The following is an 18,661-nucleotide window of genomic DNA, read 5'->3' as shown; positions in this document are numbered from 1 at the left end:
TATTTTAAAAAGAGTCCAACACTTGTAAGGACTTGCTGTAGGTATGGATGACCACAACTGGAGAACCACCATTGCATAGACTGAACTAATCTTATTTTAATCTACACAGATAACCACAGAAAAGAATACCAGTGATGGCAGGTATTGTACAAAGAAAACCCCACAGAAAACACAATTATATCTGTGGAGAACTGAGTATCTAGACAACTTAAAATAATTAAGGCTTTCCTTGTTAGGATTTCGGTTCTTAGTAACAGTGTTGTCCAGACTTCTGTTCCCAGCTCTCCTGGGAACTGAGTCCTTTCAGTGTAAACAAGAGATTGTAAGGTATGTTATGCAAAGAAAGCCTAGTGAACTCTGAAATGACTTTTTGGGAGTGATCTTCCATGCATCTTCTCCTAGAAAGGAAGCTTGACAGGGAGGACAAATGGCATGCTACAGATCACAGGCACTCCTCCTCCCAGCATTTGAGACCAATTTCCAGGCAGTCAATGTTCCATTTTTTTAACTGACAAATAAAAACAAAAACAATGCTGACTACTTCTAGCTTAAAAGGAGCATGATCAAAACCAAATGACCAGAATAACTGAACACCTTACTATTATATGTCAAATTGCTGTGCAACATGGTTTTCTAATAGGTTCTGCAATTTGATATTGAAGGCCAAGTAAAATCTGCTGCATATTTCACTATTTCCAATTTCAAACCCCAAAGTAATTCCACAGTTATGTTTTACTTCTCAGGTGGCCACTTCATACTAATACAAACAATATGTTGCTAAATTTAACATCCTTCTGGTGGGCTACCTATTAAATTTAAACAGACCACCTGACCTGATAAACCCTGAAAGTACAACCCTGAGCTCTATTCTTGATCAATATCCATTACCATTGTGGTACTGTGCTCAGCCTGAATCTACCTGCCTATCTTGTTAAGAATGCAGTAACAAGAATGTAGCTCATATTCTTTAATATGTTCTTAATAAATTCCATGAAGAGCATACATTTTTCATCATAAAATGCAAAATAACTTCCAACTGATTCATTGCTTACACAGCTGAATAGTTCTAATGTGTTTCATTCTGTCCAGCACATGCTGCATATAGCAAGGACTGTTCCAAAAGTGAGGAGACAATGTGGTAAAAGAATTTGACTTATTTAAGATCATTTTATTTTTTTAAATCATGAACAGAAGGAATGCTACTGCCACTGAAAAGCTGCTACTATATTACAGGGCTTGTCACCGCGTAACTGCTTTTCTAAAGCAGACAGAAGTTACCTTGTACAACAGCACATTCAACCAGCTATATTTAGTCAAACAAGGATCCACCTTTTGTGGCACATGTTAATAATGCATTGGAAACATTTGTGCATAGCTTAATAGCACAGATAATTTTTGTTTAATTTGCTTCTATACTACGCTGGTGAAGTATTGAAACAGAAAATAAATCCTGGGCTTTCAGGCTATTGATTTATCCCATTTATGATCTGGCAAGGAATATTATACTCAATTAACTGTGTATTTGCAGATAATGGTAAACATTGACTTAAAAGCCTCATAACTTCTTATGCCTCCCCCATATGACTATCATGAAAAACACCTTTCAAATACTATTCTTTTCTTGAAAAGTGAGAACACCCATTACTCCTTCCTTTTTCAGCACAAGCCATGAAAGGGACGCAGAATGATTTCATATGCCCATGACATATCCAAAGACAAAAAGGGAAGGCTGACTGGTTGAGCACATTTCTGTGTGCCTCTTCTCTGTGCCAAAAGATATGGAACAACAGCTTAACCACCGATATGTTTTCCAAATACATTTTAAAGTCACCATATTCTGTATGAAACAGTGGTTTTAGTCTGACTGATTTAAGGGTCCCTACCAACACTAGCTTTCCTATACTGATTTAAGAAAAATAGAGGAAAAACCCCTTAAAACTTGTGAAAAAAAATCTCTCATGAGTTAGGATTTAACATCTAGTCACCTTTACAGAAGGCCCAGAACAGCAGCTTATCTCACATCTTACAATGACTGCTGTCAAGGACAAAGCTGAGTTAACTGAACATGTAGAGCTACTGAACACAGGTGGTAGGGATGTGGATTTCCAGACTACAGACCACAATTCTGATCTTCTTTTGCACCCACAACTTAAGTTTTGTGCTCTGGATTGTTGCTATATCTCAACTGCCAGACACTCAAAAATACAAGTACCATTCTATTTTCAAATACTTTTTCAAGTCTTTCCCCAACCACACAAAGAATAGCACGCATGTTCATGCAAAGGAGGACAAAAAAACCAAATTCAGTATCAGCTTTCATGGAATACATAAAGCCTGAGTAATACAAGTTGCATAATGCATCATCCTTTCAAATTTTATACTCTATATTTATGTACACTTGAGCTGGAGAGATCACTAATGTATGAGAATAACGTATAAGAAGTAAATTATTGCCTTATCTGCTGCATTATGTTATTTAGCTGAAAACGCAAATAACTTTCTTTCACAAAACACTGTTCTAAGCACAATTTCTTATTATAACATTGAGAATGCTGCCCTTCCATTTTTTTAGAAACTATGGTATCTTAAAATTAATTCATCGGGACTTGAAGAAAACTCCTTACAATTTAGCCTTTTAGTTATATATATATGGAGAACAGTTATATATATATGGAGAACAGATATTTAGAAAGAAAATAAAAACTCACATTTAAAAATGACTCCATATTATTATGTTACAGGCTAATACTATTTCCTCCCAGTATCCTGTTACAATTACATGGAAGTTTTTCAAAAGTGTTCATATAAACACCTATACAATTTTAAAGGTCAAGAAATAAGGACACTGCAAAAATAAGGACAGTATTCTTTATTCAGAATGTTCTGTTCTTAGTATGTTACTTTACAAACACTAGAAAAATAGCAATTTTAAAGTTTGGACTTTTTTTGGTTTGAGGGATGCTAAATGTAGCAAATTTTATCAAATGAGTAGAAGAAGGTCTGGTTTGAGAGAGTATCTTCTAAGAATCCAACTTTGTTCAGTGTACATAAACAAAAAGAAGAATGAGGATACACTGGAGCTAGCTGTGCATGTCTTAAATCCAAGTGCTAATAGCAGTACACCATATGAAAACATCACTCACCCAAGCTAATTATTCCTGTTAAAAACCATGGAGAAGTAGGAATAATTAATCTCTGTGAATATCATACTAACACGGTCATGCAGTTTAAGGACCTAATGTACTGTGTTCTTTTCCTCTGGAGACACATTCTTACTGTTTTAAGATAGGAATCCCATCATCTTGAATTGTCAGTCACCACTTCCATTCTGAGTCTCTGAAAGGTACTTTCAGCCAAAGAACTGAATTTTACATGGAAAAAGGGTGGTCTTCCCTTGAGAAGGTCTACAAACAGCACACATCAATTTGACCTTCTAACTTGCCATTCAGCAAGAGTCTCTACTTACTTTTCATCCCAAACGTGATCACCTCTGTGGAAGATAACAAGGTTATTTTCAGGGTCCAGAGCCAACCCAGAAACTTGGCCTAGTTTGAGGTCCAACCCAGGCCACTCCACAGCCTCTTCTATGTGGAAATCTGATGAAAAAACAAAATGAAACCAGACAATTATGCAGCGTGTTTATTAAAAAAACACCAGACATGGTTAACTGGCATTTAGTATTACTACTGGGAATTCCATGGACATTTTCTTACATACAGTATTTCCATTAATGCATTGCAATTTAATCCAAGCATAGTTTTAATACAGTAAAGCATGAACAAGCACTGGTATCTTGCTACATATAGGATGATAGAAATGTCAAAATCACTTTTGACTCCTTTTTTTTTTTTTTCTCCATCTTCTGAGGATACATGCACACAGACTCCAGAATTTTTAGGAGCTCTATAAATACTTTCTATACTGAAAGATTACAAAAATATACAACTACAATCCAAAATAATCAGCCAAATTTACATATTGAGCTATCAGTGTTTTATTAAAAAATGCATAACAAATTCTATGAATGACTAAACCAACTACATAGTAGAAGTAATTGATTCAATATTTTCTTTTTGTATAAATCTTTTAACACTAAGGAAAAACATACAGAGAAAAAAGAAAAACAGCAAATAGAAACAAATAAAACAGTAATTATGTGAAATTTTCCTATGACATTTCTTACAGCCAACGTATGCACTAGCTCTGGATAGTGCTCATATCCTAATTCAAATACTATATACATAAGTAGGAAACAGATGTGTAAGTCTGACTAAAAGGGTGAAGAACGGTAGAATATCTGTTATTGTTTATGGCATAACACACTGTTTTTAAGAAGAAATACTCTACAGCTTTTTAGTAACACAAATCTGATTTTCACACTGTAATAATATCACAGGATTCAGCAAGCGAACAACTGTTGAAAGGTCAGATACTTCCTGTGCTTGTCTTAAGTGCAAAACTCCTCAACTAAGAGAGATGAACTCTCAACTTAAAAATTAATATTTCAAAGATAAAAATATGGTAACTTCAATTTCTGCTTTACGTAAAAAACAGACATTGATAAAAGGCAAAAACAGTTATAAATTTTAAAAACTTGCAGAGAGTTAAGTACAAGGATTAATTTCTCGCAGACTAACTGCTTAAATACTGTTTGTAAGCGGTCGCTCTTGTGTTGTTGCTCTGGCAGTATACTGAGACAAATGAACTGTATTACCAAGAATAAAAAATGTAATGACAAGAAAATCACCCTAATTCCAATAAAAGAAAAAAAGAAAAATTCAAAAAATGCCTTCTACATGTTAGGAAATCCATCACTGCTTCCTTTCAGAAATTAATTTTTTCAGCATAATTCAGATATTTTTACAATGCATACTTTGTATGTAGGTACATATAGCCAAACTGATGGTGAATAGTCAGCAATCTCTTGGAAGTTTTGTGAAACTGCTTCACCAATATTCAACGTGTTTTGATAGCATCATGCTGTACTTTTCAACTTTCAGTTCATCCAAAGTTTGTGAGTTTTGCTGTGATCCTAAACAGTACTCCATGGGGTGCCATCTAGGCAGGTAAACCACACAAAGTGCCAGGGCATCCATGCTTTGAACACAAGGCAGATCACACACCCTAACACACAGCATCCAAGGAGTTTGAGCGCGTTGAGCTGGAAGTGATCTTTCAATGAAAGGAAAAATTAAATGGAACACAATGTCTAAAATCTATAGGCCACCTGTGCAACCCATCTGTTATGATAAGCATACCCTACCCTTCCTTCTCACTTGGAAGAGATGCAGTTTGAGCAGTAACTACAAGAATGCAGTGGAGGGAAAATCAATCTCCACAATCTAGACAATGGAAATACAAAATCAGTGCTGAAAACCTAGTGCAAACCAGGAGATAGGAGTTTTAGATATCATAGCTAGAGTTGGTGAAAGAGAAAATCTAGAGGCTTACACAAACCTAAAATAAACCTAAGGCAACTGCAGTGAATCCAAGACAGTAATCAGAAACTCCTAAAATAAGAAGTTCTGCTCTGTAGAAATTTTAGCTGAACAAAAGCTTCAAGCTAAAATAAAAGCCATTAAGAAAAAAATTGATACATATTCACACTTCTGCTCAGTTCAGCTGATCACAGCAGGTGCAGCGCCAGGTATATTCATGGATGCTTGGATTTTGAAAGGAATAAAAAGACAAAAATCCAGTGTCTTTCCTCACTTGCTCATCCCATATCAGTTCAAGCTAAATTGAAGAAAACTTGTCTATGTTTCATGTTACAGTGCCCCTTAGTTCCCAAGCCTTTAAAAAAAAAACCAAAAAAAACTAAAAACAAAACAAAACAAAACAAAACAAAATTAAAGGCTGAATGTAGGAAACCTAAATTTTGGCTTCTGTAAAATTCAGTCTTCCAAAAGACACGTACTATAAAATACAAAATTTTTATACTTTATGAAGTACTAAAAGATTTCTGATAAATCAAAACAATCAAATGAATGTACAGTGAAATACAGTCTTATCACAAGAGCTCCAGCCTCTATACAACCTTTAGATTTCATCAAATGTTTCCAAAACTAGTTAATTATTGTTACATATTCTTTTCCCTTTGCAAGTCTCATATTGAAAGTACTTTCATACAGGTTTATCTTAAGGCAACTAGCTTTTTACAAAAACTCACTAAATTTAGACTTCATTTATCTAAGACTTATTACTATTTCCCTACAAAAATAAGTGGTCCACAGAACAGTTTCATATGAGACCAAAGAAAATTACTTTTCCCATTAAAATAATTTACAATTTCTTTTAAAAGTTCACCAGTTTTGTTGTAAATGAGATCTCTAAGTACCAGATCTTCTTTCTTTCAATTTAGAGTAGTTCCTCTCATATAAAAAAAAATTAAATAAAGAATGACATAGATTTAGAACATCCAAGTCATCCTCTAATCCTCCACAAATGAAAGATTAAAGCTTTATTTATTGGCAAAATTACAGTTCACTGTCCAGAATTCCCTGGAAGATCTTTCAAGCTTTTAGCATTACAACTTTTAAGTCATATTGCTTTTACTCCCTGCCACTGGAGTAGTAATTTAAATCTTGACAAACTGAGTAAGCACTGCACAAAGAAGTTTTTAAAACTGGAAAATTACACTCTTTGCCTTAACTAGGAGTTATAATTGTACTGGTTGCATGTTAAACAACCTGACTGATTAGTGACCAGTCTCAGGGTAACAAGCAGGAAGTAGTATGAAGTTACATTTATAACAACTTTACTTACCATATTGGCCATTTGCTTTCTCAGGACAGTTACTTGTTTAAAATCGGAATATTTGAAAGACTAAAATATTAAACTGCTTTAATTTTGGTAATTATTGAACAGTTAATTTAACAACCAAGTCTTGTCCTAAGAATACTGAGATTTTTTTCAATTCAATACAGTAAAGAATTTTACAAAGGGTGCAATTTTTTTCTTAAAGACAACTTGAAGTTCCACTTCTTCCTCTGAAGAGAAAAACTGTGTTATGGAAGATTTTGTTCTTACATATATAAATACTTCTCTAAGCAGAAACTAAACATGTGCTTCAAGACGTTATTGCTACAGAAATTCTTCTGCCAAAAGATGGCGCTGGCAGCGTCTTCAAGTCAGAACTTCTGTCCTTAGAAGTATCACAGACATTGAAAAAAAACCCGAACAATGCTAATTAAGGAAATTTGAGTTTTCTTTTCTGCTGTACTTCAAAATTGCAACATTTGAAATTTATTTATTAACTACTCCTCCACCAACAAATTACCCACGTATGAATATAGGGCTACTAACATCACCAAGCAAATGCTTTCTGTAGTTAGAATTCGTGCCATGAGATGTGCCAAACTAAGCCATTTATTCAGTTCACTGAGACGTCCTCCTCTCAGTGAAAACAGAAAGGAATTTTTGTCTTTGCCTTCTATGCACCATGTGTTATTAGTCTGAACTAACTCCTTTTGCAGAAATGCTCATGCACATTACTCTTCTGAGCATTTAATTCCAGTGAGGTTTATGGAATTATTTATGATTTACACTTATGTCAGGCACATGGTAACATCCCACCTGGTTTTTTTGCCCCTATGTCAACGGGATCTACTTTAACTGCATAGCATAACATAGCATTGGAAAGTCCTTGTCTTTGCTTTTCAGTTGAACACAAATCCAGGATTTTGCTAAGCTTGATTATTGTAACAGAATCTCATATAAGTGGAGACAATACATGTTAACATTGCAAATAGAAATAAAAATCAAGTGGATTATGAATGATATACATTTGTGTACAAGAGTACTTAGAAACATCAGGCTGTGTGGTTGCAACAAAAAAAGCAGGCATGTGTGGCCACAGCTTATGCATACAGATGGCTTCCATGCATATATTCCAGTTTACTTTATGAGATGCTTGTCATATGCTGTATTATATGACTTTCCACATTAGCAGGTAAGGCTTAACACAGTCAATATCACAGAGACCAAAACACAAGTAAAACAAACACAATAGTTCCATGGTTTCTGCTGTCTTAGAAACCTGAAGGGAAATAATTGCAACTCTAGAATAATAAAACAGCCTGTCTGAGAATATTTGAATAGTCAAGCCCAATTTGAAATCAATATGCATAAAATTTTACTCCTCAATAATTTTTCAGGATTAACTACTGCTGCTTCTGAATGGGAGAAAATATATCTGATAGAATTACAGCAATACATTTTATAAAATTGTGTATCTGACAAACCAAGGTAATCAGAAAACTCATAAAATGTATTGATTATTCCATCGAACATTTAATAGAAGTTACTTGTATTAAAGTTCTTAATTTCCTGTGACTACTATATCCTGTATTTATCTTGTTTTAGTATAACTGATATAAAATCATTAAGTAAAAGTCTTAAGAGTAGGAAAAATACTCTCTTGTCCAGAAACTACTGGTATTGTGCCATCACTAAACTTTCTTTCTTGACACATGGAGGGGAAAGAACCCCAATGAAACACCTCTAAAACAGAGGGAGAACACCTCCATAATAAAGAAAACTGCCGTGTAAAATATTTTCACCATGCCTCAACTGATATTCCCTTCAGATTTTGCTAATGTGGATCACAGCTCTTACAGTGCATTTCATTGTATAAAATTAACACCTAACCCACCTCCTGTATGTTCTTTTTCCCAGCTTCCCTCACCATGTTTAGACTGTTGCAAAGAGAAATGTCTGTTCTCTGGTGGTCTCAAAGTAGATTCTAGTCTGTGAAATTTGTGAATTCTGTCTCTGAGAAGAATAGTATCATCCCTCTCATCATGATTTGTGATCTCTCTGGCAAGATCCTTCTTTTGGACTACATTAGCAATCTCAGCTACAAGATCTGATTCTGCCTTTTCTGTAGGTTTATTCTTATGCAAGTGCACAACATCTTCCCTTTCTCCTAGCAGCTTGGAAAGGAGTGAATAGAAATCACCTGTACAGAAAAGAGAAAAGATAACAGGAAAGGAGGAAGAGAAACAATTAAAACGAATTGTGTAATTTTAGAAAACTTCAGCAAAATATATGGTAACAAAGTTATTCCGTTATTGGTAAAAGTAGGAAAGAGGAACTGTTCCAGCCTCAGGAACTGAATGAGTTTCAAATAAACTCAAATTGTTATTGACTTTACATCACATATAAATTCCCACTTTTACCTGATACTCTGGTACCGAAAAACCATCACCTTTGCACAAATGTTCTTGGAAACATGGAACAAGAGAAAAAGAAAAAGGGAAAGGGAAAAGATAAAAGGAGAAAGAAAATAGTATGCACATTTAAGTAAAAGAATGTTTATGATGGAATTATCTAGATTTGCCAGGCCACTGCGGAGTTACTATATTTTCACAAAACAAAGCGGGAAAAATTGTATAGTTTTATCAATTTTTCACTTACAAAGACAATAATAGACCATCATAATACATTTCAAAGCATATGTTTTTGAAATCTGTCATGTATAAGAAGCTTAGGCTGTAAAAAAACAAAATTTCACATTTGCAAACAGATTCCATAGCACCCACTGTAGAAAAAAGACAAAGTAGTAAAGTAGAATGATCCATTAAACTTGCATTTATTAATTCAGTCTGAGTCCTGTCCCTCCACTTAATCCAAATGATAAGTCCTTAGTCATGATACCATCTGGCAATGCAGGGAACAGTATTTTTATCCCTATAACTTTCTTAAGCATCAACAAGAATTTCAGTTAATTCCAGAATAATAGCTCAAAGCACAAAAAAAGAAAACAGAATTTATTAACCAATTATCTTGGCTTAAAATCAACTGTGTCATTTGAATGGAAAGAGACATTCAATGTGCTTTAAGAGTTAATGCAAGTAGGAATACTTGTATTGCAACTACAATTCACTCAATTAAAAATCTGCATTATTTCATGGCAGGCTATATAAGACATTTTCTAGAAAAGCAAAACTACCACTAATGAAGCTTTCACAAGAAACAAACAACAAGAAAACTGAAACAGAGGGAAAAAAAAAAAAACACAAAAAACAAAAAGCCATCCAGAACCAGAAATCACGACTTGCAGCCTAGGACAGAGGAAATTAAGTCTTTTGTAAATGAACCTAAAAGGATCTGTCATATTATTAAACAGTCCCACTTCAATGATTTTGAGTAGGGTTCCATTCCTTGCCCTTGAAAAGGAAACATCCCAGGTGACATCTTCTGTCAGAAAATAATTACTGAAGAAACAAGGTCCATTTCAATGAAATTAACAAAGCAAATTAGAGAAGAGAGAAAGTCGTTAAGCTACATAACAAATATGAAATATTTGCTTCAAAGGCAATTGTGAAGCTAGAGCACTCCATCATCTTAATCTTGTCATTCAATGAGTATAAGTACTGATTCAAAACAAATCCAAATACTTAAAAAGTATGATATCAGAGTGGATACAAACCCTATTTATTCTGAGAAAGGTTTCCAATTACATTAATCAGGTTCAATAGTCTCTACTTAAAGCATCCAGTAATTGGTGCTGAAGTAGAAACACGGCTGGAATTTCCTTTACTTAGGAAACATTTGGTACTAAAATACTCTATATTGGCCTTTTTTCCCAACATTTTAAAAAAATGAGTTTCATATGTCCAAATGTTTTAGTTTTATCTATGGCTGGAGACCCACAAGACAATTGACTTCCCTACAAGCAATTATTTCCAATGAGAGGTCTCAGTGGTAAAAGCAGTGTTCTGGCCAACATAACTGTGAAAAATCCCCCTTTAATCAGCAAGTCTGGTCTATTTTAAACTGCAGGCCTTTTTAAAGCAAGTTTAGTGATAGTTGCCCAGTTCACTCTCTCCTATTTCTGTGCCAACGGTCTAATCAACTAACTTGTAATTACTGGTTGCAAAAGGAAAGCAAACTACAGTTTATATAAAGGTTTCAGAACCCTAACTCTCAGCACATATGCTCACTCTACCTGAGTAAAGAAGTTTGACGGCTTCATGCTTCAGTCAAAGGCATTGCATTCTACCTCAGTTGTGCAATTGTTACCACAGAATAATTAACTCACCCTTTAAAATAGATACTCCATGTTGATTAAAAGAAAAACAACAAGCAACAAAAAAACAAAACATCAAAAAGTGTTTTACTTGTCTGATATTAGCTCCCACAAAACAAACTGGTACAACATAGGGCTTAATAAAGGCCATGAATAAAAGACAGCAAGGGAATTCAACTTAAAAACAAGGCAAGTCCAGGGAACAATTTTTAAGAAAAGGTGCTTTCATAAAAAATTCTAGTAGTCTTTATGGAAGCTGTTAATCCAAGTAGGGTGATCTTTTGGTTTTCTTTTTGGTTTTCTCCTAGCATTGATTCAATAATCATAAAATATATGAGGAACCGTCAAACAGTGGAGTACAGAGCAAGGCAGTTTTGAATATGTTGCAATTAGTGGCTATAAATGAGATGTTTTCCAAGCTGAGCTTGTCCTTTTGGTGCTTTCATTAAGTAGGGGTTCTGTAACCACAGCAGCTAAGAACATTTAGGAACTGTCAGTGCGTATGAAAAAGGTGTGCCTCAGAGTGTGGAAGTGTCCTGAATTGCAACCCTTTCCTAAAGTAATGCGTTTGAAGAAACAAGTATGAAATCTCTTAAGTCTAAAAGACATCCATCTACATATCTGCCCAGAACCTCCACATTCTTGGCACAAATACAAGGTTGAAGTCTTCTGTCAATTTTTTGGCATCTAGATCAACTTGAGAGTATTTACATAGCACAGATGTGTGCAGATGTGAAAGTGATGAATTTAAGTTTCCTGATTACTTAATGTACGGAGCTGTAGCTTGAATTCCACACATTGAATGGAGGTCCAATATTATCTGGGACCAACATTTTTCGGCTTTGCTCGTGATCTCCAGGCAGATTCCAATAAATTTGTAAGCAGCGTAATTTTACAAAGTAGCTCAGAATTCACTACGGGCTAACTAGCAAAGGGCAGACTCATGTTGATTCTGATTAACAATTGCTCTCTGCAAAGCAATATCCAGCAAACATCAAAGCACAATCTTGTGTTGCTGCTTTACAGCTGTCTTGTACCAGCTGGAACAGTTGAAAGACGTTGCTTGCCCGAAGATACTCAGTGGGAAAGGAACACCAGTGAGATGCAATGTGTCATCTGTTTGGTCTTGTTTGAGATGAGTCAGCCTGGCCTTTAAAATGCCTGGGTGTGACTAGACAAAGACATGGGTGAATAAACAACTCGCTCTTATTGAAAAAACTGAATTCTACCAGTGCAGTCTCTGCAAAGTTGCTTGATTAGGTCACTTTCAGAGAGAATACTCACAGGCACCTCTTATGGGTAAGCTATCAGAACACTTTGTTCTACAAAAAAGATGATTGGTTACAAATACCTACAAGTTTACTCTCTTCTGGAAGAAGTGATAGAAGTCAAGACCAGCATCTTCAGAATTAAACGATGCACAACCATATTCCAGTAAGTTTAAACTTCTGACGGTGGTTCGACACTACCAAAACTCTTTTACAGAACAGTGTTTTGGTAAACAGTCATACAAACAAAATCATAACATTGGCAACTTCATTGAAAAACATGAGGGGAACTTCATCTGATCTCCATACAAAGTCAGATTAGTTTAAGGTTAATAAAGCAGTTTATTTATGTAATGTTTTTAGTCATGTGGTTTAGGTAGTCCCGTGATGAGCAGGGAGTTGGTTTTAATGATCCTTATAAGTCTCTTCCAAATCAAGATGTTCTACGATTCTATATCTAAAACCAGTCCTTTTTTTTCCAATGCTAGAGGACAAGTTCCCCAATTTGCAGTGAGCAGTCGCTGTCCATGGTCCTTCAGCAGCACACCATTGTGCCGTTGGAAGCACCAGTTTCCAGTTTAGATGAAGTATCTAGCCATGGTGCTGCAGGATCAAGCTAGATAGATGGGAATTTCAGCCATGGTAAGCCTGTCCAGAGAGCCTGAATGAGCACCTGTTAAGATACATAGGTGAAACTCATTTTGCTGCATTTTAGAAAAAAAGGCAGGACACTGTAGCAGTGTCTGAGAATTTTCATCTCCAGAATCTGTATTTTTATCATAGTGTTTCACTGAGAAGGTTCAGATAGGCTCCCCAGCCTCTTACTGGTATTCTAGACTTTATGTGTTCCTTCCAAACTTATGACTTGGTCCTATCCTAATAGGATCAGGAAACAACCTTTCCTAGTTGACTTTGAGCTTCCCAATTATCTCTGAATAAAATAGAGTGTATTCTAAGACTGTGTGTATCTTATTTAGTAAGTTCAGCTCGCAAAAGTGGTCAGGGATTCTGCCTCTTCCTAAGTACAGAAATCATGGTCTACACGACATGGACTACAACTATGACTTTGGCTCACTCTGAATCTCATGTAATGTCCATGTTATATTATTTTCCTTTGCCATCTTTGGCTCCTACAACATTGCTGGTAGAAAAGAAGGGAAGAAAGACAAGGAAAGACTTTGCATAAGTGAACAAAGTCTAATGCCTGTTTCAAATGACACTGGACACAGTTTGACGTAACAGGCCAAAACAACTTCCAAAATGTCTTCTAGTCCGCTATTATTTTTCATGCAAATCATGATAGACTCTGTTGCTTTGATGAAAGCATTGCAAGGATTCATGAGAACAAAAAAATATTATGTAATATTAAGGCTGTTTTCTTTTTAAAGGGATTTGAGGGACTGAAAGAAATAGATAGGAAATGAAAAGATTAAGCTGCTACAGAGATTCTTGGCCATCCTCACTGCCCTAAGTAATGTGCACTTATAGCACAGCCAAACTGACACGTCTGGAGAATCAGGAATCACATCTGCTCTCAAGGCATTTCTAAGCAGCTTACAGAGCTAAAAAAAGAAGAAAAGTTAAAAAAAAAATTAATTTTCTCTTTTTTTCACTGTCTGCATGTCCCTAACAAAGGGACATGTTTTTAAAATTAATGTGTTATAGGAGTTTGTAACTGGGAAATGTTAAAGCTCAGTATGAAGGAAGACAAAGAATCTTCACTGAGGATCACACCTTGTTACAGACACGTGTTCTTCATCAACAAAGCAGAACTTGAGACTCAAACCCAAAGTCTCTTGCAGATAGATACCTAACTGCCCTATTCTTTTCTTTCCTTCCCAACCAGTAGTAAGTTCATGACAAGCACCAATCATTTTGTTACAATAAAATATATTCATCAGCTACTGCTAGATGACTAGTAATAAATACAATGGTTTTACTACACAGGACCTTGCTGTGTTCATTTCAATATGTTACAGACATTGATTATTCAGGCACAGGGTACACCAGTTCCATTCAAATTTCTATTTCATGCAGTACATACTTTTAAATACATTTAGTCTCACAAAACATATGTGAGGGTATGTTTATTATGAAGAGTAGTTCTGCTATCTTCAATTTCTTTCTTTTAACCCTCATTATGCTTTATTAAAAAAAAAAACATGAAAAGACAGGAAAATTATAAAAAGGGAAAACATTTTGTCAACAACAATAATAATAAATAAATAATGTCGGTTTGGTTTAAATTTGTGATACGATTACATAATTTCTCGGAACTCTTCCTCTACTAATACAGTGTACGCTTTCCATTTCTTCAGACACATTAATGACATTAAAAGCTGTTTTTGTAGTTTTCATTGATAAGTAGCCTTTATATTACAGAAAATACACAGGAAATATCCCTCTACAATTTTAAGAACCAGAGAACATAAACCAGGTATCAGACAGTGAAGAGTGAATTTAAAATTACTTCTTTCCATGCTTGTTATATGCTTTTCCTGTTTAGGTATGTGCTGAACATGCTTTTGTAGAGATTATGAATAACCTTATCCTAACCAAATCAAAGGCTCATCTTTTATTTACAACTTTGAGCAAGATCACTCAGTGTTGAAACAGCAAGCAAATCCCCTGAGATTCTGAACCTTCCTAATTACAATTCTCTAATGGTGTGTATCACTCTGAGTGTCTTTCAGTAGCATTTTCTTCCAAGGTTTAATTCAGTCACTTTTATCTTACTTTTGTACTCTATTTAAGGGACCTCATATTATCTCTGAGCACCAAATATGCATCTCAAACTTGAAAACATCTAAAGACTTTCTTATATTTCTGGTCTTGTTCTAAAATTGTCTATAATTTCATTCTACGCATCCCACATCAATACTGGAAAGTGAATCTGTCTTCTGGTTTGAGCTCTCCTAAGAATTTTAAACTACCTACCAAACTGAACTCCTCTCTTTTCTTATGACCACACACAAAATTATGACAAGTTCATTTTAGAAAGTAATGTAACTCGTGCTGGCATAAAAACACATCACGTCTCATATTGGTTGATGCTCCTTGCACAGATTTGTCATGTAATATTATGAAAAAAATACACCACTTCATTGAAAGTTGCTGCTCTGCTTGAAAAACTAAGTACCTGCCTGCACACTGATTTGCTTTTCCTCTTCAACATCTATCCCACAAGACATTGTAGGCCTCCCTTCACGTTCCCCCTGCCCTTTATTTTTTTATCTTGAGGAAGCAAAGATAAAATATCAGAGATGAGGCAGAAAAAGGAGGAGCTATACTTTCTTCTTCCACTTAAATCAATTGGAAATTTCTACCCCAGATACAAAAAACCCTCATTCAGTACATTTTTACTGTGTGAGTTTTTCACAGGAATGTACAGCTGAACAACTCAGACATTTCAGTTTCTCAGCTCAGTAACTTCTGAATGCTGAACTCAAACTGTAATATTATTTTAAATATAGGAGGTTTAACAGGATTCCACTTAAACCACTCAGCTGTGAAAAAGGGGCTCATATGAGCCTATCTGAGACATTTCAAAAGAGAGATATTAAGTTCACTTACACTGAACTTTCCCATCTGAACTCCTGGAATAACTTGTTCTCATGGCAATCATGAAATAACGAGAGATAAAGGAAAAACCCACTACACTGGCAGTACAACTTACTAATACTGAGAGCAAAAGAACTGCAACTTTGACTCTCACTTCAGATTTTGTCATCAGAGGCAAAAAATATGTAACTATTTTGGTACTAGCTCCCAAGTTCCCTAAGTCAGAGAGAAGTAAAAACGTACTTTTGTAAGTGTCACAATAAACATAATAACAGAAGTAAAATGAAAATTCTCTTTTCTCTCCCATATATGTATAAGCAATGTATACAGGCCTACACACACTCTTCCAAAACGAAACCAAAATCTAATTTTTGGTTTCTATGCTGCTAGTGAAATTTTAACTCAAGTCATCTTCAAATTTTGCTTTAAAACATTTGAACATAATTATATGTATTTTATCAGGAAAAAAATTTGTCCCTTCTCCTTCAAAAAGGTTATGATTACATCTGATGAGATATCAAATTGTGAGCCAGCCAACAAACTAAATACTGGACATATGATTAACCATCACCTGTCTATTCCTTACTTGTTTTAAAGAAACTACTCTTGCTATTATGTTTTTATTGTTTACATGCACAGCTTTCAGGTACATCAGCAGTGAAATTTCTCTGTAGTAAAGGCTGCTTCACCGCTTGCACACCAAAACAAACCAGAACTCCATTATATTATGCCACAGCTTACAGACAGGAAAGTGATGAACAAGCAGAATGAAACACATTTAGGCCTTTTTTCCACAGGTAAAGACACATAGCACAGATGGTGAAAGCTGACAAATAAATGTTTTTTTGCACTACTGTCTCTATTGAGTACAATTTAATGAATCTTCTACTGATGAACAAAAAATAAACATACATAGTATTTGTTTTACTATGGACCTTATGCTTCAGCAGGAACAGCAAACTCTGCAATATGCACAAATGTTTAAATTAATTGTATTTCCTACAATAATTCACTTCCTATGCACAGTTTACCTTCACCAAACAATGATGCTGCTGTTTCAGAAACAATATAACGAGGTCACTTTCATTAAGGTAAGTTCAGTTAAATTTTAACACAATAGGGATTTAGCTTTGTCTTCATGTGGAGTGCTGCTTTGCTTTGCGATGTTACCTGCTGATTTCAATATATTTGCATTGCTTATTAATGTGCTTCTGATGAGTGAAGATGATGAAATTGAAAATTTAATATAAAAGCCATGATAACATCTGGAGGTACCAATATAATAAACTGCCAGTGTGTGGCAGGAGGTACAACTAAACCTATGCCCAGACCAACATATGATATTCACAGTATTAGCAGGCAGATACATGGCAGGATTTTTTGTTTTCCCCTTTAGAGGCAAAAGGCTAGATTTAAGAATACTGACATGAAAATTGTCTCTGTGAGGACACCTCTAACCTCCAGATTTGTAAGTACCTCCATGGCAGCATAATTCAACAACTATTTCAGTTTCAGTGAAGTAACAGTGTTTTACTTCAGTCACCCGAAACTAAGAAGGGAAACGTAAGTTGCCACAAAATAATGAATCACAGAGGGAAGAAACATATGCAAGATAAACCAAAAAATTATGGAAAAATTGTTGAAGTGCTTTCTTCAGAGCAAATCAAAGGCTCAACTCACTGAGCAACAGTTCAGGAGCAATGGAACTAATCAAAGTCTCAGTTTTGGTAGCTCTGTGTTTTGTAGATAAGGTTATCAAATACAGTATGTCATGCCAGACCATAAAGGGAATGGTCCTTTATCTCCGTGAAAGTATGAATTTGTATAATGACCTTAGCCTTGGTGGCCAAGCTATTTTCTTCTGTTCCCACCCGCCCCTCCCTCCAACCTGTAGAATTTTCTGGTCACTAAGGTCTTGTTCAAATTTGGCTAGTGTTGGCTGACTCACTAAATTTACTTGAGGAGATGGACAAGTTGGCAGCACAACTACATAAAACGGATTTGTCCCATAAAACAGATTCCAATTGCTGTGTAATCTTTATAGGCACATTTTAGCGTACCGTTTTCAGCTCCTGGTTTTCCCAGTGTATCTTATCAGGTGCTCACCAAAACACACTTTCTAAACCAGCCACCCAACTTTCCCTCTTTGGAGACAAAAATAAACCCAAACCTGATCTGATTTTTCCTTTTGCTTTTTTTTTTTTTTTTGCTGACTCAGATATAATTCAACTGAAGTTAGAGCTGTTTCAATATAAAATTGAAGATAGGCTCCTATGAATGACAGGAGAATTTACCTTAAGCTAACAATTAAGGACATGAAATGAAATTCTCTCATGGCAACTCCTACATTTTGGTATGTCATATCATGCACCCAACTGATTTCAAATGGACAAAACAATGCACTGTGTTTCCATAGAAACACGTTAGATGAGGATATATACTAAACAGTGGTCTCAGCAAACCAAACTGCATTGCAGAAACGTGCCTTTGAAGTACATTTCATAGACAAATGAAAAAGATTTTAAAAGCAGGACCTTGTTTCAATATTTTTTTAAAACACTAAAGAATTCAATAAAACACAGAGATAACCAGAACCTTGATCAAATGTCAAAGCACTTATTAGTAACATAAGGGTGAAGCAGCTTGCCAGCATAAATCTTGATGTAAATTTGGAAGCAAATAGTTCATTCTGTTCTGAAACATGCTTAGGGAGTTTGAATTGTTTTTCTTTCTTAAAAAACACATCTTGAATTGACTAAGATAAATTTCAGGTACGTCATTGCAAATATTGTCCCTAAAA

The 18,661-nt window shown here is 35.1% G+C and overlaps 1 protein-coding gene and 1 long non-coding RNA gene across 2 annotated transcripts in view; both read right to left on the bottom strand.

Moving 5' to 3' along the window:
• PAM (peptidylglycine alpha-amidating monooxygenase) overlaps positions 1–18,661 on the bottom strand; it is a 117,169-nt gene that overhangs the window by 14,530 nt on the left and 83,978 nt on the right. The window contains exons 15-16 of the mRNA XM_027896726.1: positions 8,654–8,959; positions 3,467–3,596 (exon numbers count right to left, since the gene is read on the bottom strand). Coding sequence (XP_027752527.1) covers positions 3,467–3,596; positions 8,654–8,959 — 436 coding nt within the window. The remainder of the gene's footprint in view (positions 1–3,466; positions 3,597–8,653; positions 8,960–18,661) is intronic.
• LOC114064051 lies at positions 12,458–18,133 on the bottom strand. Its single transcript, XR_003572676.1, has 2 exons — positions 18,032–18,133; positions 12,458–12,973 (listed from the first exon to the last, which is right to left on the bottom strand). It is a non-coding gene; the product is annotated as an uncharacterized LOC114064051 (long non-coding RNA).

The sequence above is a fragment of the Empidonax traillii genome, unplaced genomic scaffold (assembly GCF_003031625.1).
Source record: "Empidonax traillii isolate 1590-97213 ecotype Southwest subspecies unplaced genomic scaffold, ASM303162v1 scaffold18:size2335232, whole genome shotgun sequence".
Lineage (NCBI taxonomy): Eukaryota > Metazoa > Chordata > Aves > Passeriformes > Tyrannidae > Empidonax > Empidonax traillii.
The sequence above is the reverse complement of the archived record's forward strand: the minus strand, read 5'-3'. Positions and strand labels throughout refer to the sequence as shown.